Raw genomic sequence first — 24,068 nt, forward strand, 5'->3', positions numbered from 1 at the left:
AAGAGGTTCAGTCAGTAGGCAAAGTAACAAGCCAATAAGCATCAATGAACAAGACCTCTCTCTTCCTCTCACTGAGATCAAGTGATGGTGGGGTCTTCTTTTCTTGAATTTTTGTCCCCCCTCAATATGAAATTATCCCCAACTTGACCTCAGTGGCTCCTAAACTATTTGTTGATTGTAAACTTTAGACCTTGTGCTTTAGTCTGACAAGAGTACTGAGTGGTCCCAAAGACAAAAGCTATGACATACAGTAGTTACGGCAATGGCAGCCCACTTTTATAGGTGCATATAATCATCAGGTTGTGTGATTATATAACCTCAAATGATTGAGTTCAAGTCATCAACCCAAGATTTTTGTCTATAACTCTGGGTGCTATGGATGTGGTTCAGGTGAGAAGAGTGTTGTTCCCCAAACATGATCCCATTTTTATTCCAAGATGCTTTGATGGGTCCTTGCTAAGTGCCTACAAGTTGATTCAAAGTCTGAAATTCAAAGTAAGAAGCCAGATGCAGTCAAGGCCGGCTGAAGGAGTTTCAGACTTTCTATTCAGACAGGAATAGATGTCAAAGGCCAGTACTCTGTTCCCTGCTTGGCCACTAGCTAAATGTGAGATTTCTAGGCTTCAGTTTTTGCATCTATAAATGATAAAGGTGAATTAGACAATTCCCCAAGCCCCTTTGTATTCTAAACTTTTATACTAATTGCCACTGAGAATCTCCAGGAGGTCAAAGATATTCTAACAAGGGTAAAGAATAGTGTCTTGGAACCATGGATCATTCCCCTGGACAGAAAAGGCAAACACGCATTCAAAAAGGAATCCCCTTCCCCAGTAGACTTGTCACATGCAGAGTTTCACAGGCGAGACAATAAGAACAGCTGTTGAAGGGGATCATGAATCTTGCCTGTTGTAAGTCCCTAAAGGCAATGAGCATGTTTCAAAACAAACATGCCTTGTTACAGCAAAGGTTGTGATGCACATTTCTTGGATTAAGTTCTTGAGATCTCTAAGTGCCGTACGCAAATAATACTAGTTGTATATCTTTTGCAGTCTGGGAAATAGTAAAAAAAAAAAAAAAAAAAAAAAAAAAGAATAAAATAAAAAGAATCTCTCTTTAGGCAAACCAACCTATGGAGAGAAGGGCAGATGTCCTTTTATGAAGCAGTTAGCCAAGTGGTTTAAGGTACGCCTTCTCAAGGCAGAAAAAATTGTATTTATACTTGAACATTCCTTCTGAGGGGAAAGATGTTCTTGGTTATCGTCTTTTCCAACTCCTATCACAGACTTGCAATGAAAATGCTCATCCTTCAGGCTAAGTGATATATCTGTTTGCTTATACACATATTATTATAAATATGCTAATAACATTTTGCATTAATGCAGAGAGTAAAAGTATTTTATAAGAGATACTTTAGCTCATTAATCCTCAGGATATTCATGAAATAGCTAGGGGAAAAGGGATGGTTTGCCAACTTTTTCAAATGACAGGAAACTGCATGGTTTAAGCAGTTTGCTCAGGTTGGTCAAATGAGCCCTGTGCAGGATCTGATAGGACATCGGAATGCTGACTTCGAGTTTGGACAGGTTGACACTACCCTCCTCTCATAAAAAGATTGTGACCCTCATTTGCAGTGATTCAATGCTTTATTGTTCCACCCTTCTTGTCTGCCCTGGATCCTGCTAACAGCCTCCAGCCCGTGGCCGTGGGAACCACTGGAAATGGGGAAGCAGCTGTCAGATGAACTCAGGGAGTTTTTCCAAGCTTCACCTCCTCAGCCTCTGCTTCACTCCTCTCAATGTGTCTATGTCCTTTAAATCTGCATCTCAGCTGACCTGCATGGTTTTACCCCATTTCAACGGAATGATCTCATTCCAATCTCATTTATCCTTGCTTAATTTGAGGGCTTTTTAAAGATAGAGCCCCTAAGAAATGTCCCCCTGCCCTCCACCTCCCACACTCAACCTACAGATGAAGAGCACTATATGCCACTGGGGCCTCCAGAATGTCACTGGTCATGACCTCAGCCTCGAACTCTGTCCAAGGAAGGAAAAGGGACAAATAGAAAGCCACCAAGTTAGTGACAACAAACCCTGGCTCCCTTGGAAGGCTGAAGTCCCCACCAGGATGACAGGGTCTCCTGAATGTTTCCAGGAAAACCTCCAAGAGCCCCTTCAGTTGGGCCTCCATAAGGCTGTAGAGAGGAAGTTACCATGAGGGCGGTGTAGGTGTAGGGATAGTGGTAGGCCAGGTAGCAGACATCCTCGGCATGCGGGAAGGTGACGGCAAAGGTGAGGGTGTAATAGCACTTCCCAGACTCTGCCCCTGTGATGGCTGCGCTCTGGCGATAATGATTTCTACAAGAGAAAGGAGAAGAGACAAGAATGAGGGAAAGGTGGGGAAAACAGTCATTTAGGGTTCGAGATGCCATAAACCTTTGGTGTTATAGACTAGCAAAACGTCCTCCACTTGAAACACCTGGTGAGCAAAATTTAGAAAACGGAGAAATAGAGAAGTGAGCTTACTGCCAGGTCATGAGCCCAAATCACCAACATCTAGGCTAATCCATCTGTCTCCTAATTGTGGCATCTATGCCATAGGCCTTTCCTTGCTGTGTCTGAAAATGAAGGCTATAGAGTCACTGAACTAGAAAACAGAGGAAAATGTGAATAATTCTGTTCTTCCTGGGATTTTATTAGAGACATATATTTTATTACCCAAATCTGGGTTCCTCAACCCCTGCCTCTCTCCAGATAACAGAGTCCAGCTCCTCCTTTCCTTTCTGCCTGCCAGACGGTTTCTTAGAAATCACTACCCTATACAGAGTTCCAACTCAACACAATGTATGTCATCTTGTTATCACTGTAACAACCCATTGTGTGGATGAAAGAACAAAAGCTTAGAAAAATCCATTTGTCAAAGGTCAAAAGGCTAATAAGTGGCCAATACAGGACTCAAACCCAGATCTGCCTGCAAGGCCTTTGTTCTTTCCACTACACAAGACTTTCTTCCCAAAGGAATACATTTGTCACCCCAAATGTGGTTCAGCTTCTTACAGCCTGACAATCCACATTTTCCTTTGTCAAAGATGAAGCACCAATGCTGATACTTCAGACAACAGTATCAAAGTAATTTGCACCCAGAAGTACATTCCAAGCAATATTTTCCCCATATGCTGCCAGTTACGCTCCCTCCTTGCCTCTTGATGCTGAGACAGCTGTGCAGGCTTTCCTGAGAAATGTTATCGTCAAGGCTGCATTATAATGCAAAATACACCAGGACACCAAAAGATGTAATTCCACCTTTGAACATTTACAACGTTGGCTTTCTTGTCCATTGTGCTTTGGGGTTTCATTGGGGGAAAGGGTGGGGAGAGGGAAGAAAAAGCAGATAATTATTCTGTGCGTTCTTGCAAATATAAAAAATATGGATTATTCTTTTCTGCCTTTTTTGCTACCTTCATGACACCTGCCACCAAAGCAAAAAGATCAAGTGAGCAAGAAAGGACAAAATAGAAAATCTACTGCCTGGTTTTGTGGGTTTTTTCAATATTCATAAAACTAAGAATGGGAGTAAGAGAAATTGGTAGTTCCATGGACTATGACCTATCAGGCTATACATTTCTCTTGCATCAGCTTCTGCCAATATGGCACCCTGGATCCTTGGTCATCCTAGGGAAAGGAAATCCCCAACGATGTACCAGCTTTTGAGCATCCTATTAATAGGACCCATATCCTTTGTGACTACAGGACTAGAAACTTCAAAAAGGCAACTTTTTTTTGGTTTTTCCTTGACCGCACTGCTCTGCATGCAGGGTATTAGTTCCCTGACCAGGGACTGAACCTGCACCCGCTTCAGTGGAAGCAGAGTCTTAACCACTGGATCACCAGGGAAGTCCCCAAAAAGGCATCTTTACCCATGGTGCCATCTGGATCTTGCTACCTAATTGAGTCTATTTTCTCCAGATTTCCCCAAAGTTCTATAGTTTCTCCGGAGCTAAGGCTCTGATTATTAGCAAGTATGTAAAGAAGCAGATGGTAACTCAGAAAGCATGCAAACCACATATGCTCTACCTTTATTCATTCTGATTTCAAGGCTCCACTGCAAGCACACATTCAGTTTACACCTAGCTGAACCTAGTCAATTACACCTCTCTTCTAAGTGAAATGAGCCAGTCAACATTTTGGTCAAATGGTCAACATTTTGACAACCAATCAGAATGTGGAATTGAGCTTCACATGCATGAGTGTGAAAACACACACACCATACATATATATTCATGAAGGTAAAAGCAGGTGGAAACATCCATCTAGTGCCTTGCCATCCCCAAGTTTTTCACCTACATGCAGTGGAGACAGAGCGTGCATCTTTCCTCAAGATTAATAAGATACCCCCGAGGCCAGTGGGGGTGGTCTCATCTGACATGAGCCTTGCTTAGTTCTAGGCTTCCCACTGTACTAAGTACACTGAAGTCACATCACAGGCACATTCATCCTAAGCAAATTCTATGCTACCCCACCAGCCACCACAGAGAACAAGAGAGAGAGTAAAAATACGAATATGGAGACTAGCTGACCGGCCGACGCGCGAGCGAGGCAGAATCTTGAGTCACAGCCATGTTCCTGGTTAACTCGGTCTGGAAGGGTGGAAGAGGCGGCGAGGGAGGCGGGGGCCTGGGCGGGGGCCTTAGGGAATGTGCTCGGAGGCCTGGTCAGTGGGCCCGAGGCGGCGGCGGCAGAAGAGAAGGAAGCGACGGCTGCGGAACTGCCGCGCGCATACTGGGCGGGGTCATTAGCGCCGTTAGCGAGGCGGCTGCGCAGTACAACCCAGAGCCCCCGCCCCCTCGCACCCATTACTCCAACATCGAGGCCAATGAGAGTGAGAAGGCACGGCAGTTCTGGAGGTCTTTGTCCAGCTGGCCGGAGAGGATATGGAGGTCAGTGCCACAGAACTCATGAACATTCTCAACAAAGTCGTGACCCGACATCCTGAAGACTGATGGTATTGGCATTGACACATGTCACAGCACGGTGGTGACACGACCGGCAAGCTGGGCTTCGAGGAATTCACGTACTTGTGGAACAACATCAAAAAGTGGCAGGCTGGGCTTCCCCGAGGGCACAGTGGTTGACAGTCCGCCTGCCGATGCAGGGGACACGGGTTCATGCCCCGGTCCGGGAGGATCCCACATGCCGCAGAGCGGCTGGGCCCATGAGCCATGGCCGCTGAGCCTGCGCGTCTGGAGCCTGTGCTCCGCAGCGGGAGAGGCCACAGCAGTGAGAGGCCCGCGTACCACAAAAAAAAAAAAAAAAAGAAAGAAAGAAAAAAAGTGTCAGGCCATATACAAACAATTTGACATTGACCGTTCAGGGACCATTGGCAGCAGTGAACTCCCAGGGGCCTTTGAGGCAGCAGGATTCCGCCTGAATGAGCATCTCTACAACATGATCATCCGACACGACTCAGATGAGGGAGGGAACATGGATTCTGACAACTTCATCAGCTGCCTGGTCAGACCGGATGCCATGTTCCGTGCCTTCAAATCTCTTGACAAAGATGGCACTGGACAAATCCAGGTGAACACCCAGGAGTGGCTACAGCTGGCCATGTATTCCTGAATGGGAGTCCCAGACCTGCCCCCTCATCGCCTCGCTGTAGGAGTCACCTTGGACTCTTCGGTCTCCCCCAGGTTTGATCCTGTTTGCAGTCACGTCTTCATGGCTCCTGCGGACCCACAGGCCTTTCTGTTCTCCTAGACCTTGGCACCCAGATTCTCAGTTGACAGCCAGGGCCCAACACGCTTCAACACAACCTGCCCCAGCACACCCATCTCACATCTACTCCATAACCCCTCTCTTGCATCTGTGCCAAGCCCAACGTTGGTGTTGCTTGCATACCCCAAGGGCCTTTCTCTCAGTTCTGGGAGGATCACTCCAGTCTCTACACACCCTGGCACACCCATTCAGTTACCACCCAGGCAGCTGAACTCCAGGCCATAACAGGCCACATGCCCCAGTGCCTTTGTCTGTATTCTGCTCCCAGCCTGCCAGGCCCAGGAGGAAATAAATGCACCCTAGTTGCTGCTCTCTCTGAAAAAAAAAAAAAAAAAAAAAAGGATATGAAATTCCCATCCCTAGGCTCTTTCCACCATTCAAGCCAAAACTGGACTCCAGGCAGGGAACAGCTACAGTGAAATAGAGAGAGAAATAAAATAGAATAATTTTTAGCTTTTGAGCTTCTGTGGACCAAGGTTCTAGTGATTTAAGGAAAGTTGGTAGTTTGGGCTATAAAATCTACCTCCTCACCCTCCCAAAACACACACACACACACACACACACACACACGCCTGTTGTACACACACCCTTGCTGTAGCTTCATGGGCAAGATTGTCGTGGGCAAGACTAAAAGCTCCCCACTAATAATCCAGCCCTCTTCAGGATGGTTGCTGATGGCTGGAATTTAAGAAAAATGAAAATCACCTCATTTAGGATGAGTTTCAGCTAAAGGAGATTCACTTGCTACCCTAATCCAGGGTCTACGCTGTAGGTGAAACTAAAGCAAATGTCAGGCTTCCCCACTGGAGTCTCCTGGTGGCTACACTGTAGTGGGAGAGTCCCGGAGATGACTCCACCTCTAGCAAAGTTTTCCTCTTCAGAAACCTTTAAACTTTCCCAAGATCACCTTCTTCAAAGTGAAGTGTTCCATAAATCTCCAAAGTGAAACACTTGGCTTGCTACAATTAGATCTGTCCATGATGAAGTGAGATCCTATCAAGTTCTTTTTGTTTTCCCAATTATGATATGAACATACTGAGGGATGTTTGCAAGGCAGTAACATTCATCCTTTATATTTTAAATGGTTCCCATGTTCTTCCTTTGTATGGAAATGCTTTCCTTCTTCCTCATTTATACAACTCTTCTTCCTCCTTCAAGACTCAACACAAGTGTTTCCTCTTTCAGGAAGTCTTCCCCAATATCCACCCTTTTACATAATTCTTATCACATTGTGCCTCTCCCTCACTGCCCATGCTTTATGGCAGGGATTATGCTTATTTGTCTGTATATCTTCACACTTGGCACAGTACCTGGACTTAGCAGCTATTCAACTAAGGCCTGTAGAATAAATGGACCTAAGACTCTAGAAGTAATCATTAGAATACTTGGCATATCTTATCTCTAATCCTAATTATATCCTTTCAAGGTATTATTATGCACACTCTACAGACTGGGAAAATTGAGATGTTAAGTGTCTTGAGGAACTCCACGCAACAAGCACAATAAACAGGATTCAACCCTAGGTGTGGGCTTACCCCAAAAACAAGATTATTTTTCATTTTATCACCTGTCTCATAAGAATGGATAAAAGGACAAGAGGTCTTTTGGTTTAATTCAGCAAGTAAGAATTGGAAGTTTCGGTTTTCATAAATCAGAGATACCTATAAACCTGAAGTCTAAAATAACAGAAGGAATGTAAAATAATCCAGATGATAGCTAGTGAGAAAATTATTCATACCACTATGATTCTTTGTCACTGGTATTTGATGCCACTAAGAAGCTTCTACTAATTACTAATAATTGCTAACACTCACTGAACATCCACTATGCACCAGACACTGTTGTAAGATTTCCATGTGCTTTATCTCATTTCACTTCATCCTCAGCACAGATTTATCAAGTAGATACCATTATTATCCCCTTTTACTGATGAGGAATCTGAAGTTGAGAGGGGCTGGAATAATTTGCCCCAAGGTCACATTAATGAGTGGTAGAAGTTTCACTCCAGAAACTTTCTCTCCTTGATCTGCTCTTCTAGGCGGAGAAGAAGCCTGGTGAAAATCAAGTGTGCTCTCAAATATGCCAGATCCTAGATGCATGTTGGGTCAAAGATGATATGGATAGATCAGCCATTCCACAGTTAAAAGGCTCCCCTTTGCTTTTCCATTCTCTGAACAATTTATCCTCGGAAGGGTCTGCACTTTTAAAATCATAAAGCTTTCAATGAAGCAAGGAGCAAAGTACACAAATGCATGGTTATGAACTCAGTCTCCTTCCATTTGTACGTTAAAATATGCTGGGAAGTCATTTTTTAAAATTTTATCTTTTAATTTTATCTTTTTTTTTCTGTGTGTGCATGAAAGAAGCAAATGCCAAGATAGACAGTGAATTAGATAAACTTATAATGACGATGGCTCTGTTTAACATGGGAGCATCATTTCACTTAACAGGATCTAATAAGGCAGGGCAGTCAAGTCACCAGGCTGCCCTGTGTCTGCAGAGTTTCTAATATACTGTATAGCACCAAATCTCTCTCCTGAGATCCCTGGGAAGGATGCATGACGGCAGAGCTCTTGTATGACATTCATCTTCATGAGTGAGCTGTTCCATCTCCTCTCACGAGCAGAGATAAATGTCAGAAGAGATCAGCTGTTGTGTATTACATGGCCACTCTGAGCATGCAGCTTCCCTCCCTCTGCCCTTCAGCACCAAAATTACTTTAGATCAGAGCGGGGAGAAAATTCAAAAAGGTGTGAGGCTGTGTACATTAGAGGGAGAAGCAGACCGCAGGGAAGTAAATAAAGCAGGAACTAAAACAGTCCTTGCTTACTTTTACAAGAGGCATGGAAAAATAAGCCTGCCCATTTCTGTTCTTCCCTCTGGAGGATCCCTTTTGATTTTCTGGCTTAGGGATCTGCCAGGTGGGTGGGCGAGGGGGTGGGATGGTGGGGGAGGAGGTACCCCAGGGGAGGGGCAAGAAGATCAGATCTACTGAACACAGGGAGAAGATATTAGAATTTCTCTTTAAATTTATTATGATCTAATAAGGAAGAAAGAAAGTTGTCTAAGGTTTAATATGGGGATGGACAACGCTGCCCTTATGCTGTCCAAGTCAAGCTACTATGATGAATAATTATAAAACAAGCTAGATTACACTATAGCAGTCTTATCCATTCTTCTCTGTTGTTTTCCAGGGCTGGAATATGAAAAATACATTACATTTTATATCTATGGTTTTCATATGTCAGGTAGTTTAGTATCGACTGCTGTACAGTAGGCGTCCTGAGGGAGGGATGAGAATAGCTCACCATCTCTCTCATTCTTTAGATTTCAGCTTCTGGCAAGGTATTTAAACTTGCAGAAGACTTCTCTAGTGGATTTACAGATTATATTATCTAAATTAAACTAGACCCTGCAATATAGATAATTAGTTTTTTCTAAATTCTGTTTGGAATTCAGAGATTGATAATAATATTACATTTTAAACACAAATGACCGAGAAAATGAAAGAACTGACATGGCCTACTTCCTACCTTAATATTAGCTCTTTCTCAAGAATTCTTATTTGTGTAAAAATTATCTAATTAGATTGGAGAAGTTAACCACCAGTTTTCAAAATTAGCCAAAAGGCAATTTACAACTATATTTTTCATGGTAAACCTTAAGGGTATAGGATGCCCTGAGTTACCAATAGTAAAAAAATATATAACAATTTTACATTTAAAATTTAAAGATTTAAATTGAAAATTATTTTTCTCATCTTTTCCCCATGTCTTAAAATTCTAAACTTTCTGCATGTTTTCTAGTATGCATAATATATTAGTATAGTAAGGCATGTATAATTTTTTTAAATTATGAACAATTCTATATTAAAAGTACATGGATTAGTATATCTTATCAAAATAGTTTGGAGATCACTTTCTAAGTGATGATGCTCCGACCCACAAAGCAGTTGGCCCACCTCCTTAACTGATCACTGTTGCTATCACTTTTTGAAGGAAATGGATATCCCATTCTTTCTGAGTACTCTTTTCTTTCACCCTCCCATAGATATACTCAGGTACCATGGCTCATGGTTCTCTCCACAATAAGCACCCTGGCACCCCCTTTAGAACATGGTACTAAATATAAGAATGTAATAGAAATAAGACTTCTGAGTTCCTGATGACATATTGGAGACAAAGAAATAGGAGGTAAAGTTCTCCCAAATTAATACATTAGAGAGCATAAAGTCGGGGATGAAGCCAAAAAATCTTCAAAAGCAGATTAACTCAAAGACTGTGATGGGTAAAAGAGAGAAATAAATACATTGTATAATCTAAGGCATTCTGCGGTAGGGAAAGGCACTCTGATTTGCAGTTGAATAGAGATACACATAACATATCTATCCTGTTGTTAGATCACATTATTGGAAATATGTTAACACAATGCGGTGAATTGGTGTAAAACAAACTATGTTATAATGTAGCAATCTTATCCATTCATCTCTGTTGTATTCATGGCTAGAAGATGGAAAACGAATTACATTACACATTCATGGTTTTCATGTTACCCCTCTGTTACTCTTTAATCACATAACAATTGTCTTGTTCATGAATCTAAAAGCTATTAACATTAACATTGTCATTCTTTAGGCCAAGGCTCCGCTTTGGGATGTTTGATTTCTTCCTTTTCCTCTTGGCAGATTCTAAATCCCCTTAAGCCCACGCCTTATCCCCCACCTCCAAGGAAGCAGCCTCCAGGGACAGCTGCCCCCCTCCACAAAGGATGCTGAATGTTATGTTTGTCCAATCTCTTACTAACCTCCAGATCCAAGCCCACTGCAAGCCGGGTCTTTCATGTTTATTTAGAATTACTATTTCTCGAGGACACTAAAAATTATTCTTGACACACCAAAGTCCAAATTTATGCTTCCATTATTTTCCCCTACAGCTGTGGCCCCTGTCACCTTGAGATGATTTTAGTCTCAATCTCTTTGGACCATAAGAGGATCCTGAGAGTCTGCAGATAGGTGGGTCAGAAAGTCATTGCTATGGAAAACCAACAACATTGTATGGCTTTGCTATTGTTCTGAAGAATATAATGAAAATACTACCCAGGTCCGTATTCTAATACATCCAAGACTAAAGACTGCTGACTCTTTCATTACAAACTGTTAGCCCATCTCTGTGCTTTATAGACTATCCTTACTTCTATGGTGATGATTGCCCTTGTGTCTGACAGAGCAACAAGATTCTTGACCTTCTTATCTGTCAATGCTCCTGTCCTTATAGTCTCGAAAGCCAAGAGGCACAAGCATTTTTACTCTTTCTTTGTGATATTTGCAACTACCCTGAACTCAAGAATGCCTGATAATATTTGTAGGGGCCTCCTGTCATCTCAGAAAGAGATATAAGTTACTTTATCCAAGGCAATAAGTACTAACGTATCAGTTTTTTATAAGAAACCAGCAACAAGCTAATAATTAGCTACCTAGTTTCTACCTGTCCACACTCCCTATCCTTTTTTTGTCTTATGAATTTGTATTTTATTTTCTAGCAAAGGGAAGTGCACAAATAAGCAATTCATGGGTCTGGAATGCATGCATGTATTTTATCAAAATAGATGGATAATTCAAATTTCATTACACCTTTACAGGATACATGGATGAAAGTGGCTACTGATCAAGAGCTGAAGATGAATTCTGAAAATACCTTTCTCTTCTATTTTTTCCAAAATGTATCTTTCTGTGGAGCAACAGTTACTTAAGTATATTTCTCACATATTCATGTTTATCTGCTTTGGAAAACTGAAGCATGCGATGGATAAGAATAAGTTAGAATATCTCACACTTTTTGTTCACTGGGACCAATGGAAACAGGAAAAGAACTGAAGCTTGATGCACTAATCATAGGTTGAGTCTATATAATAATATCCAACAGTAAGGTCTAAAGGTTTTAAGGTGTTTAAATAAGAATAGATGACTTTTCAGAAAACCAAAAGATATTTCTTGAGGTCTACTGTGGGTGCCATTTAACACACTTAGACTTCTGAAGGACAGAGCGTTTGCCACTGGAAGAGTGACAAGTACAGCAGACAAGCACAGATTGCTCAGGTTTGTAAGATTAACATGGAGAAGCAGGAAACTGAGAGAGAACAGAAGAGCAAAGGAAGCTAACAACACTCTAACTTACTTGTAATAACAGATTTCATAGCCTGTCCGTACCCAGGCAGGTCTACCAAGAAGAGCCTCCTTCACAGAATACAGAGTTGGCTGCATCCCTACACAAAATAAAGGCAGGATTAATCCATTAGGTGGGGGGTGGGGGGAATAGAAAAGGAGAGCTGTGGTAGGTTGAATAATGGCCCTCAAAGATACCCAGGTCTTAATCCATGGAAGCTGTATATTAACCTTATATGACAAAAGGGACTTTGTAGATATGGTTAAATTAAGTATCTTGAGATGGGGACATTATCCTGGTGGGCCCTAAATTCAATCACACATGTCTTTCCAAGAGGGAGGTAGAGGGAGGTTTGACTACAGAGGAAAAGCAATGTGGCCGAAGCAGAGAGATTTGAAGATGTTATGCAGCTGACTTTGAAGATGGAGGAAAGGGCCATGAGCCAAGGAATGTGAGGAACATACCTCTAAAAGCTGGAAAAGGAAAGGAAACAAATAATCCCCTAGAATGTCCACAGGAAGCATGGCCTTTCCAACACCTTGACTTAAGACCAGTGAAACTGATTTGGGACTTGTGGACTCCAGAACTGTAAGAGAATATATTTGTCTTCTTTGAAGCCACAAAATGTGTGACAATTTGTTACAGCCACTGCATCAAGTGAATACAAGAGCCAAGGCTCACCTTTTCTCTTTCTATACCAGCAAGAGTCTATTTAATCAGTACAAAATAGAGGTAATGTCCTATGCTCGGACCTGGAGCTACGGGGAATATTTTTTCCTTACTCAGAGCCATTAATACATTAGTATGTGAGCCAGCAATAACACGCAGAATTTCCCATTTCTAGAAACATTCAAAATAAATATGGGCTACTAGTCAGTCACTGTCCCTTGAACGCCCCCTCTAAAAGTGCCACAGGTATTCAGGAGAATTTAAACTTTTTCCAGAGTTTTCTGAGAGTGTAACTCAGTGTTGTCCAATGGAATTGTGCCGTTTGCCTGTCTGTGACAAATACCAACAGATCAGTACATTTGCTTCTATGGGATTTAGGAGGTGGAGAGAAGGAATAAATGAGAGGGCTCACTGGCCTCAAAAAGTTCAAGGTGGGGCAAGGGAGGCAGGAAGCGGCGGAAAGTTATGTGAGGTATTAACATTTCATAGCACAGGGAGAGTTTCAAGCTTCCCCTCCCATAGTAGCAATTTACCATAGGTTGGCGGCCGTCTTGCCTGGCAACCAAAACATGTCAGCCCAACTTCAAACCCTCTGCAACCCAAGCAGGGCTTCTGATAATAATTCAAGCACTCAAAAGTGACATCATTTTTGGTGTTATTGAGAAAGTCTCTATTTCCCAAGAGTTCATACCGTAATTGAACTGGCTGTTGGCCTTCTCACAGTTGATAATGTTGAAGCGATAAGGGACTGCATCCCTCATACCGCTCACCTTGAAGTAGAACCACTGCTGGTGCTGCGTGCTATTCACATCAGCATTGATCAGTAAGTCGTACTCCAACCTGCAAAGTCAGAAGCAAGATCAGAGGGTTAAAAGCCTTTAAGAGAACTTCCAACACTGAGAAATCTACACATCTCAGGTTCTGGATGATAGATGTAAGATCCAGGATCTTGGCTGGCTGGTAAGTTATAGTTATCATCCTTATCTCACAATGTTGGACAGAGGCTTTGGAAACTTAAGGAGGGGGGAGCAGTGTCCTGGTATTAGAAGAGTCAGTTATACAACTATAGCCTATCTTTTTATTAAATGGTAATGAAGTTTCTGTCCAGCTGGAAAAATGCAAGTGTGCTATATCCCAGAGAAAATGTGGTCACATCTGGTTGGATATGCCATTACTATTTGATGTTAGACATGACTTTTGAGCATCAGTCTCCTCAAATGAAAAATAGAAATAGTGTCTAGGGACTTCCCTGGTGGCACAGTGGTTAAAAATCCGCCTGCCAATGCAGGGGACATGGGTTCGAGCCCTGGTCGGGGAAGATCCCACATGCCACAGAACAACTAAGACCATGCGCCACAACTACTGAGCCTGTGCTCTAGAGCCTGCAAGCCACAACTACTGTGCCTGCGTGCCACAACTACTGAAGCCCGTGCGCCTAGAGCCCATGCTCCACAACAAAGAGAAGCCACCGCAATGAGAAGCCCGCACACTGAAATGAAGTGTAATCCCCCACTGGCCGCAACTAGAGAAAGCCCGCACGCAGCAACAAAGATCCAACACAGCCGTAAATAAATAAATTAATTAATTAAAAAAAAAGAAATGGTGCCTAAACTTGCAGTACTGTTTGTAAAGATTGAGTAGTATAATATATGTAAATCCCCAGCAAGGCAACAAACATGAATTAGACTAGCAATGAAAGATTTGTCTGTTTGTTTTTTCCCTTTTTAACTGATTTAGTTTACATGAAGTAAAGTACACAGATCTTAAATGTACAGCTCAACGAGTTTAAGCAAATTCATCTGGATACACCTGTGTGACAACTCCCTGGATCAATATGTAGAACAGTTCCAGCACCCCAGAAAGCCCTTATGTGTCCCCACACAATCACTATGTCTCCAAAAAATTACTTTTTCAAGCTTGAGCAACAGAATTAGCAATAAAGCTTTGACTTAAACATTATCATCAGGATATTTCATTTTCAAAAATATTCTTATCCCATCCCCTTGGCATGCTCTTTGAGTTGCTCTTCTAGAAAGGGCAATGGTTTTGCCCTGATTCGTTCATACTCTCCTACTCTGGCCCTCTGATTAAATGGCAGTGTATAGTGAGATTTGTGGAAGGGGAGAGCTTTGTTGAAGCCGTAGCAGAGCAGATGGTGTCCCACCCCTCCCACCGTCACTATAAGCAACACACTCTAACCACTGAACTCACCATACAATGAATGAAGCTATAGTTGGCACCATAGGGATACCCATGAGAACAATTCCAGGGAGTCTATGACCCTCCAATTGTCTGCTATGCCCACAATGCTCTCGCTAAAAAGTGATCATAAAAAACCCTTGCCTGTAAGTAGGTTTGTTTTCTGTCATTTGACTCTGTCACCCAGACCACAACTGACGAGTTTAGGATTCTACACTCTGGCCAAAGGCAGATATAAAGAGAAAGACCTGAGTAAGGCCAGGAGCTTAGGCACATCCTGGACTGCTCATTTTCCCACTAGGAGATTCCTAATCAGGTCTTCCCTCCTGGATCCTTGGAACTTGATAAATGAAGAGAATAAATAATAAAAGCGGGAGCTGTAGGAAGAAGAAGCTGAGATAGCAAACAAGAAAGAGAAGGAGGCTGAGGAGGAATCTTAACATGCCTGCCTTTCCCTTCTCCATACCAAACAGCTCCACTTGTATTTGTTATATGTTGGGCTTCCTTGAAATATTTCACGTACCAAAAAAAATGACTTACCACTCACCACGTCCCAAAAAGGGAAAACTTCAAAAATGTCTCCTTGGAGGGGGATACAAAACAGGGCTGAGCCATACTGAGTATGGCCCCTGCAGCTTTCCTTACTTACTCACGCACTTGGATGGCTTTGCGAAGATTTCCAGACTCAAACTTGGAGAAGAACCGTAAGCAGTCAGAAGTCGTGTCTTGCAAAGGCCTGTAATGAAATAGAGAACCTTTGAACATAGGACTTATTGCTATTCTTGGGCACAGTTTAACATTGCTTAGAGATAAGCTTTCTCTTACAGATCTTTAACCCGAATTTTCACTGTGTTGATTTTAGGAGAAGGAATGGATTATTAACTTAAAATATTCTTATGCTCGTGCCATTAAAAGGATATTCTATACTCCCACACCCCTCATTCCACTGATGTTCAAGACCACCTACCAAGGCTCATCTAGACTGAAGACAACTTTATTTATAATATCGCTTGGCTGGATGAGCCTCCGAACATCCTCAAATATTTTGATCCTGGAAAGGAAAATTGAAAACATTTTAAGGGTTGGCCCTCACTCCTTACCCCATTCATCCTATGGTCATGTGAGAAGGGCCTTGGGACTCATCAGAGAATTATGAAAGAAAACTGTAATCATGATCCAACCTTGAGCTGAATGAGTACAAAAAGCACCACCCCTCCTTCCTTTTCTTCTTTACCAAAAAATAAAACTACACTGAGCAGTAGGAATGTAGGAAGCAGTGATGCCAGATTTTCGTTTTAGGAGGATTCTCGACTCAAAGGAGTTTTGTCAAGAGCATTTGGGCTGAGGGACTTTGAAGCCTCTGGTTGTGTGAATAAGAGGGCCCTCTGCACTAAGACACTTTTGAAGGAGACATTAGGATTGCTGATGGTCTGGGAGGCTCCAATAAGCCTTTGAATTCTTGTGTCATTTATAGTCCTTGGTTCTGTTTGCTCCAGAAGACTATGGTCAATCTTCTCTCTGAGAAACACCAATATCTGGGAGACTTAAGTTTAAGAGGGAGGAAGGATACCTAAGGGATATTTCAGATTCCCTCCTTGAATTTCTGATCCAGGTCTCTGGGGCAGGGAGGGGTAGGAGAAGGGGGAGGGAAGGTCAAAATGAGGCCTAGACTCAGGGGAAAGATGTCCTGTCCAGTGGGGAGCTGTTGCTGGGCCAGCCCCTGTGGTGTGTCTCTCAGGAACTTGAGCATGGAGATAAGGTCAGAGGGGTGAGGTCAGAGATGTCAGCCAGGAGACCAAGTGGAAGCAGTTCTTGGGATCCACCATCAATTTGCTGATGAACTTGCTAACAGTTAAGAAAACTTACTGCTATGCACACTTTGCTCCATAGACTTAGTGTATGCATACTTAGTATATTTTCTGGGAAAATAGTTTTCTCCTTGAGTTCAGTAATTTTCTTTTTAATCTCGCTATGCCTATCCAAAGGCAAAGCTCCGTTTCATGCATCCTGGGAATAATCCATCACACAACATTTCTTCCCTGCAGGATGCATTTTTTTTTCCTTACAATCCTCAGTGATGCAGCAAAACTATTCCCCAAGCCAAGTCAGGTTCTATAAGGTTGGGACTGTGGGATGGAGGTCCACCACCTCCTCTCATTAACAAGAGATCAGATTCCAGTTTGCAGTAAATGAGAAAAGTGATCCCAAATAATCCATACTTGTTTTATCCTGAGAACCTTCCCTTAAGGAATGATCCCAGTATTTGGAGAAACTGGATAATCTTTCCCTTTTGTAGGATTTGCAATGGATACAGGGTAAGGGGTTGCATTAGAATCGTCTAAGAAATTCTTTTTGTGGAAACACATGTCTACCACCACCCTACCCTTGGCTCTGAAATGTCCTAGTAGGGAGGCAAGCTTGTATATTTGGCGAAAATTTCCTTAAGGTTTTTTTTTTTTTTTTTGGTGGGGGGGGTACGCGGGCCTCTCACTGTTGTGGCCTCTCCCGTTGCGGAGCACAGGCTCCGGACGTGCAGGCCCAGTGGCCATGGCTCACGGGCCCAGCTGCTCCGCAGCATGTGGGATCTTCCCGGACCAGGGCATGAACCCGTGTCCCCTGCATCAGCAGGCAGACTCTCAACCACTGCGCCACCAGGGAAGCCCTCCTTAAGGCTTTTAACATGCTCCTGACTAATGCTCACTTTCCTGAAGATAACAGAATTATCTGTACAAACCATTCCACCTACAAAAATACTAAAGAAGAAAAAATATATATAGCTCCCAAGTTAGTAGCACCATCACCTTTGGACTCCACATTTACGTTCCAACATGGACTGGGCAGAGAGAGGTGGACAATGCCCCCAGAAATCAGGAAATGCCATCACTGTGAAGTCAGACACAGATCTGGTTCTTCTAGCTTTGGCCATATAAAGATAGGGGTCATGGAAGGCGATATGCGTCCGATGTGTCTGCAGGAGCTTATCTATTAATTCAGCAGTTTCTCTAGGTCTAGTGGAATTGGAAAAGGAGGCACTTATCCTTGGGCAGGAAATCGCATCTATGTCCCAAGCATCCTCTTTGAAGGACGCCTGAACGTCTGAGATTTCACTTCCGGAAGAACCTATCCCAAGACCATTGGATTGTGCATTTCGGTATGGGTTCATTCCAGGTCCTTTTTTGGAGGTTAGATGTATGTTGGACCTCCCCATCTTCACTCTGCTCAGAAGGGAGGTCTGGACAGGGACTTCTCTTTCTTGTCCCCAGGAGATTTGGTCCTTATTCAGGCAAAGCCCTTTTGGGGAGGCAGCAGTCTGAACGTGGTGGTGACTGGCATACCGAGTCTCGTCCAAGTTCAAACCACCTCCAGGGTTGGGCTCCAGTGCCTTCAGGTTAAAAGTGGAAAAGAAGACGTCAGTGTTTCTGTCCAAGTAGAGAATACAATCTGATCCCTGTCCTCACTCTCTGGGCACAGAGCTAAGCCTAAATCCTGTGCACTGGAAAACTTTTTCCAAAGCCAGTCAAGGAAAGACTAAGCTTCAAGAGTCAAAGAAATGGCAGAATCCTAGAAACGCACACGTGGAAGGGGCATTTGGTGGGTCTAGTATGAGTCTATGCAGTACATGAAAGTCTCCTACAACACCCCCAAACATTTACAGCCTGGTTGAATGACTCATTTATAGAAACTTCCCTGTATCCCAAGGTGGTTCCTTTTATTTGAGGATCATTCTGATTGTTTAAGAAAAATTCTTTTTTACTCTGAATTAAAATTTCCTTCCCTGAAACTTTTACCCACCAATGCCTTTCTGCTTTCTAGAGTGAAATACAATATGTCAGCTCCCTTCTATAAGTGACTTAGTGTGTACCCTTAGATATGGCCAAATTCATGGTTTATTAAGAATCATAAGAAAATAATGGAGGTCCAAAAGCAGGTCTAAATTTTGGTGGGAGCAACAGCAGAAGAAGCAGCAGCAACCAACCACTGGATTAACATGACCAGGTATAAGGTGCTTGATTTGTTTCTGCTAACAACGAAACCCTAGGATCAGGCTGGTCACCTTCAGAAAGCCATCTCATACAACCATCCCACTCTCACAAGAGAACGATTAAATCACCATGAATTTTCACTTGCTTTCCCAGGACATGAGAGTAAGGCACCTTGCCCACCAGACAACAGGCAGCAATGTGAACCTTCATCCTACTTCCTTCCGAGGTGATGGGTGTCAGATTGTATTGATAGGACCCTTGCATGCATCCTATCTCTGCCACCTTCTCATATTTTTGTTTAGCCTTTTACTTCCCTCTCAGAAAGATCCCAGAAGCAGAATGCTAAAGATGAGCAATGTTTTCCATCTGGAGGCCAGTTTGGATGCCCAGGGTCTGCAAAGAACCCATTAGCATCACCGAGGAGTAGAACCACGGCATACATTCTACCTCAAAACTGCAGGAGAGCTCAAGACACATCGCCTCATATTGCATCAGTTCCTCTTCAGGTCGATCAAGACCAGGTTTGGAGCTCAGCTTGTTCACATCTGTTTCCAAGTCATCATCCTACAATGGCACATTCAAAAAATATGTTACAATCAGGAGAGCCATCCTGAGAAATATCGAGACAAGCTACAGATGGGACTTTTCAGAATCCTGGGACACGGTTTCCTTGCCTCCAAGTTATAGTGCTAGCCTAGTCAAGGATAATTTAATATGTAAGGTTGTATTTTTTAAATACTAAGAAAGATTATAATTTTTCTCAGTGTTCATGTTAGTATTTATCAGCCTTCATCATAAACAATTTATGTAAAATGAGATGGACTATGTAAACAATGAAGCACAATACCAAAGAATTGTTTTTATCTCATCACCACTGTCTTTGCCATAACTGTAACTGTTGTACCTATTCATCTATCTACCTATTTAGGTCACTCTTTTCACAAATGTTTAATGAGCCCCTACTATGAGTGGGCACTCTCCTAGGTACTAAAGACTCATTGATAATTGAACAGACCAAGGTCCATGATTCCATAGAACTTGCCTTCTAGTGAGAAAAGGAAGACAGTAAGAAAGCAAACAAATGAGCAAGGTAACTTCGAACAGTGATAAATGTCATGGGAAGAATGAGAGGTGGTGAAGTGATTGTGAGTGAGGCTGGGGTACAAAGAAGCTAAGGAGGTCCCTTTTTTTTTTCTTTTTTTTGCGGTACACGCGTCTCTCACTGTTGTGGCCTCTCCCATTGCGGAGCACAGGCTCTGGACGCACAGGCTCAGCGGCCATGGTTCACGGGCCCAGCTGCTCCGTGGCATGTGGGATCTTCCTGGACCAGGGCATGAACCCGTGTGCCCTGCATCGGCAGGCGGACTCTCAACCACTGAGCCACCAGGGAAGCCCGGAGGACACATTTTAACAGTAACGGCCAAAAAGGCAAAGACTTGGGGGAAGAAATTACTAACAGAAAAAGAAAATAAAAGCAACTTAAATTTGCTTACAGAAAGAAGGTGGCTGAATGTATACACTCATATACAAGAATTCATACATATAACTGAATCACTGTTGTATAGCAGAAATTAACACATTATAAATCAATTATACTTCAATAAAATAAATTTAAAACAATTTTTTTAAATAGAAAGTGGCTGATGCATAAAGAATAAGAGGAAGACTGTAGGAGTCAAGATTCCATACGCAGGGATGATGCTGAGCCTTCCAGGCTCTGGGGAGGAGGTCATAACCTCCTACTATACCTGTATCCCTTTGTACATTTAAAAGTTTACCGAGGGGGCCTCCCTGGTGGCGCAGTGGTTGAGAGTCTGCCTGCCGATGCAGGGGACACGGGTTCGTGCCCCGGTCTGGGAAGATCCCACATGCCGCGGAGCGGCTGGGCCCGTGAGCCATGGCCGCTGGGCCTGCGCGTCCGGAGCCTGTGCTCCGCAACGGGAGAGGCCACAACAGTGAGAGGCCCACGTACGGCAAAAAAAAAAAAAAAAAAAAAGTTTACCGAGGGCTTCCCTGGTGGCGCAGTGGTTGAGAGTCCGCCTGCCGATGCAGGGGACACGGGTTCATGCCCCGGTCCGGGAGGATCCCACATGCCGCGGAGCAGCTGGGCCCGTGGGCCATGGCCGCTGGGCCTGCGCATCCGGGGCCTGTGCTCCGCAACGGGAGAGGCCACAGCAGTGAGAGGCCCACGTACCGCAAAAAAAATTAAAAAAATAAAAAAAATAAAAGTTTACCGAGTCACCACCAGCCTTTTCTTCACTGGGATGAATAATACCAGACCTTTTATTTCTTCTAGATCATCATTTCATAATAGTTTAACAGTGATGGTGACTCTCCTCCAAACACTTCTGTATTTTTCAAAGGTTATAGAATGTTACAGAGAAAGGACATAGTTTAATCTCTTCATCTTTCTGTGCCTCTCCCAGATCAAGTTTCCCTAATAAAATGGGGGGGGGGATCCACCCTATATTTTAGGAATCTATTTTGTTAGTTAAGGAAAAACCTGATAGTCCTGAAAGCCTGGCTTATTCTTCCTGAAATCAAATAAATGTGGAAAATAAATGTTATATTCCTGGGCTTCCCTGGTGGCGCAGTGGTTAAGAATCTGCCTGCCAGTGCAGGGGACATGGGTTCGAGCCCTGGTCCGGGAATATACCACATGCCCCGGAGCAACTAAGTCTGTGCGCCACAACTACTGAGCCTGTGCTCTAGAGCCTGTGAGCCACAGCTACTGAAGCCTGCACACTTAGAACCTGTGCTCCTCAACAAGAGAAGCCACCACAATGAGAAGCTCGTGCACCGCAATGAAGAGTAGCCCCCGCTCACCGCAACTAGAGAAAGCCCGCACACAGCAACGAAGACCCAACGCAGCCAAAAAAATAAATAACTAAGAGGGTTAACATACATTTTTTTAAAAATCATTTTAAAAAATGTTATATTCCTGATTCGGGGGATAGAGTGCAATATTCCATCCATCTTCTGCAATTTTCCTCCAAGCTTTAAATTAAAAGAAATATAGATCCCATGAGGTTGATATAAGGAATTTTTCAGATACAGCGCATACCAGGCCCAAACTCCTTAGCCTGGTATTGGAGATCCCAACACTTATCCTTTCCAGCTTCATCTGTCAGATCTTCCTTCCTTTCACCATCTCTGCTACAGCCTCAGCCATGCCCCAAGGTGGCACCAATAGAAATGCAACCTGCCAGGCAGGCATTGAGAAGCATCTCCCCACCAGCAAGTAAGGTTGGTACGTCTGGAATGAGGAGCGTCAGGTAACCCATGAGCTTCAGCCTATCTAGGTGACCTACTCAGCCTTAGAGCAGGTGTTAGCAAACTATAGCCCACTGCTTGTTTTTGTAAATAAAGTTTTATCCGATCACAGTCATGCCCATTCATTTATATACTGCCTGTGATGGCTTTCTCAGTATAACAGCAAAGTGGAGTACTTGTAACAGAGACCATCTCTGGTCCTCAAAGCTTGAATCTTGGCCTCTGAATCTCCAGGCACTCAAGCAGGTTGTCAACTACTTCTGTATTTTATAAATACCCTTTTAGAAATACACTTATATTTATTTAGGAGTGGACCAGCTTCTCTGTCCTCACAGCAACCCAGAGAAGCTTCATCATTTAGGATTTTGGTACCCATCTAACCCAGATAACTCCCTCCCTCCTCAGGTTCGACCCTTCCAATATTGACTTTCCCCAGCCTTAGATTTGAGTTCAACACCCTTTTGAAGGTGCCGATTCAAACTCTGGTAGAGACAATCCCCAAGTTTACTAGACTGAATTCTTTGAAGATAAAAACTATGTCTTATTTGCTTTTGTATCATATTAACTTCCCTAGGAACTTAGCATGCCGCCTCACATATGGATCATATCCAAGAAAATACCTGAAAGAAATAAAAAGTTTAAGAGGAGGAAAGGAGGGAAGAAAGCAAGGAAGAGCTTGAATTCACCCTTTCTGTCCTCCTCTTCTTCAGTCTGTCCAAATCTAATGTTTGTGTTCATTAAGAAAAAAAAAACAAACATGGCCAACTTCTACTCTATATTCGTTGTAAGTTTCTCTTTCCTTATGATGACATTCACAGTTTTCAATCAAAGAACAGCACCCAACTATACACTCTCAAGACTCTTTACAGATATAAGTTCCTTTTAATCATTCTTTCTAAGAGGCTTCTCCCAATTGTTAACTAAGATTTTCAAAGGAAAAGGCCACAAGTTAAAGGCCTGCGTCCATTCTCTGACCAGAAATAAATACTCTTGGCTTCTTGCCCACATAACTTGCAGCAAATGCTGTTGGGTTCTTCAGGGGAAAACCCGGTTCCCTGTCTCCTGCTATACCCCAGAATCAAGCCCTTACTCTGATGTTCCTCTGTTTCTCTATAAGGCATGCTCACACACTTACTTCTCACCTTCTCCTCAGCTCGAAGGCTCTTGACGAATTATTTCCAGGCCCTCACTTATTTGTCTTATGCTTCCTTCCCAGCTGGATTGATTTATTTGTTTAGATTCCTCTCCACCCCAACCCACCATCTGCAGAGTGGGGGTAAGGACAGTCTGAAAGCTCTCCCCCGACCCCATGCTGTGTGAAGTCGAGCACCAGCCTGCAGCTTGTCCCTCCACATCAGATACAAGAGGTGACTGATGCTACACATCAAACATTCAGTTATCAAAGAGCCAGCAAGAGGGGTGGGAAAGTGGCATTGATGAATGACTGCAGCAGCACAGTATTATTCAAATAATTCAGCAAGTTCTCCATAGGCCTGCATCGGCAAGTCACAGCAAAGAGCCAATTTGCTACTGATGACTTCAGAAATGATTCTATTTATCAACAAAACCCTGAGCACACCAGAATAGCAACAGCAGCCTTAACCTAGAGACCTGGCTAAGAGGTAGTCCCTCTATGTCTGCTACTACCATTAGCAAGGTGAGTGATTATTATGACAGAGAACGCAAAAAGTCTCTTTCTCCCTAGGCAGATGTGTAGACGGAATGGTATGTAAAAAGAAAGGAAGAGAGGGAGGGGGAGAGGAGGATGGATGGATGGATAGTAGATAGATAAATAGACAAGTAGATAGATAGATAGATAGGTAGATTTTTTAATCCAGATTTCATCTCCAGGAATGTCATAAAAGGTAGCATTTACTTCTCAGTCTTATTTTGCAGATGTCAAAACTAAGGAACTATAACTTGAAGGGACTTGTCCAAGTCGATGTCCACCAACAGAGATGGAGACAGAATTATAACTCGTAGATAAATTATCATTATTCTAGAGCAGTGGT

The 24,068-nt window shown here is 43.0% G+C and overlaps 1 protein-coding gene and 1 pseudogene across 2 annotated transcripts in view; one reads left to right on the plus strand and one right to left on the minus strand.

The window, feature by feature from the left end:
- AGBL1 (AGBL carboxypeptidase 1) overlaps positions 1 to 24,068 on the minus strand; it is a gene marked incomplete at both ends in the record, with an annotated part of 563,318 nt that overhangs the window by 368,257 nt on the left and 170,993 nt on the right. Inside the window, 7 exons of the mRNA XM_081229515.1 lie at positions 2,210 to 2,354; positions 11,945 to 12,032; positions 13,293 to 13,441; positions 15,450 to 15,536; positions 15,768 to 15,851; positions 17,602 to 18,182; positions 19,231 to 19,347. Coding sequence (XP_081085641.1) covers positions 2,210 to 2,354; positions 11,945 to 12,032; positions 13,293 to 13,441; positions 15,450 to 15,536; positions 15,768 to 15,851; positions 17,602 to 18,182; positions 19,231 to 19,347 — 1,251 coding nt within the window. The remainder of the gene's footprint in view (positions 1 to 2,209; positions 2,355 to 11,944; positions 12,033 to 13,292; positions 13,442 to 15,449; positions 15,537 to 15,767; positions 15,852 to 17,601; positions 18,183 to 19,230; positions 19,348 to 24,068) is intronic.
- On the plus strand, positions 4,580 to 6,083 carry LOC308614924 (calpain small subunit 1-like; annotated as a pseudogene). The gene is made up of 2 exons: positions 4,580 to 5,098; positions 5,334 to 6,083. The product of its transcript is annotated as a calpain small subunit 1-like (transcript).

Source organism: Mesoplodon bidens (genome assembly GCF_964165515.1).
Source record: "Mesoplodon bidens genome assembly, chromosome: 3".
In the NCBI taxonomy this organism is placed as follows: domain Eukaryota; kingdom Metazoa; phylum Chordata; class Mammalia; order Artiodactyla; family Ziphiidae; genus Mesoplodon; species Mesoplodon bidens.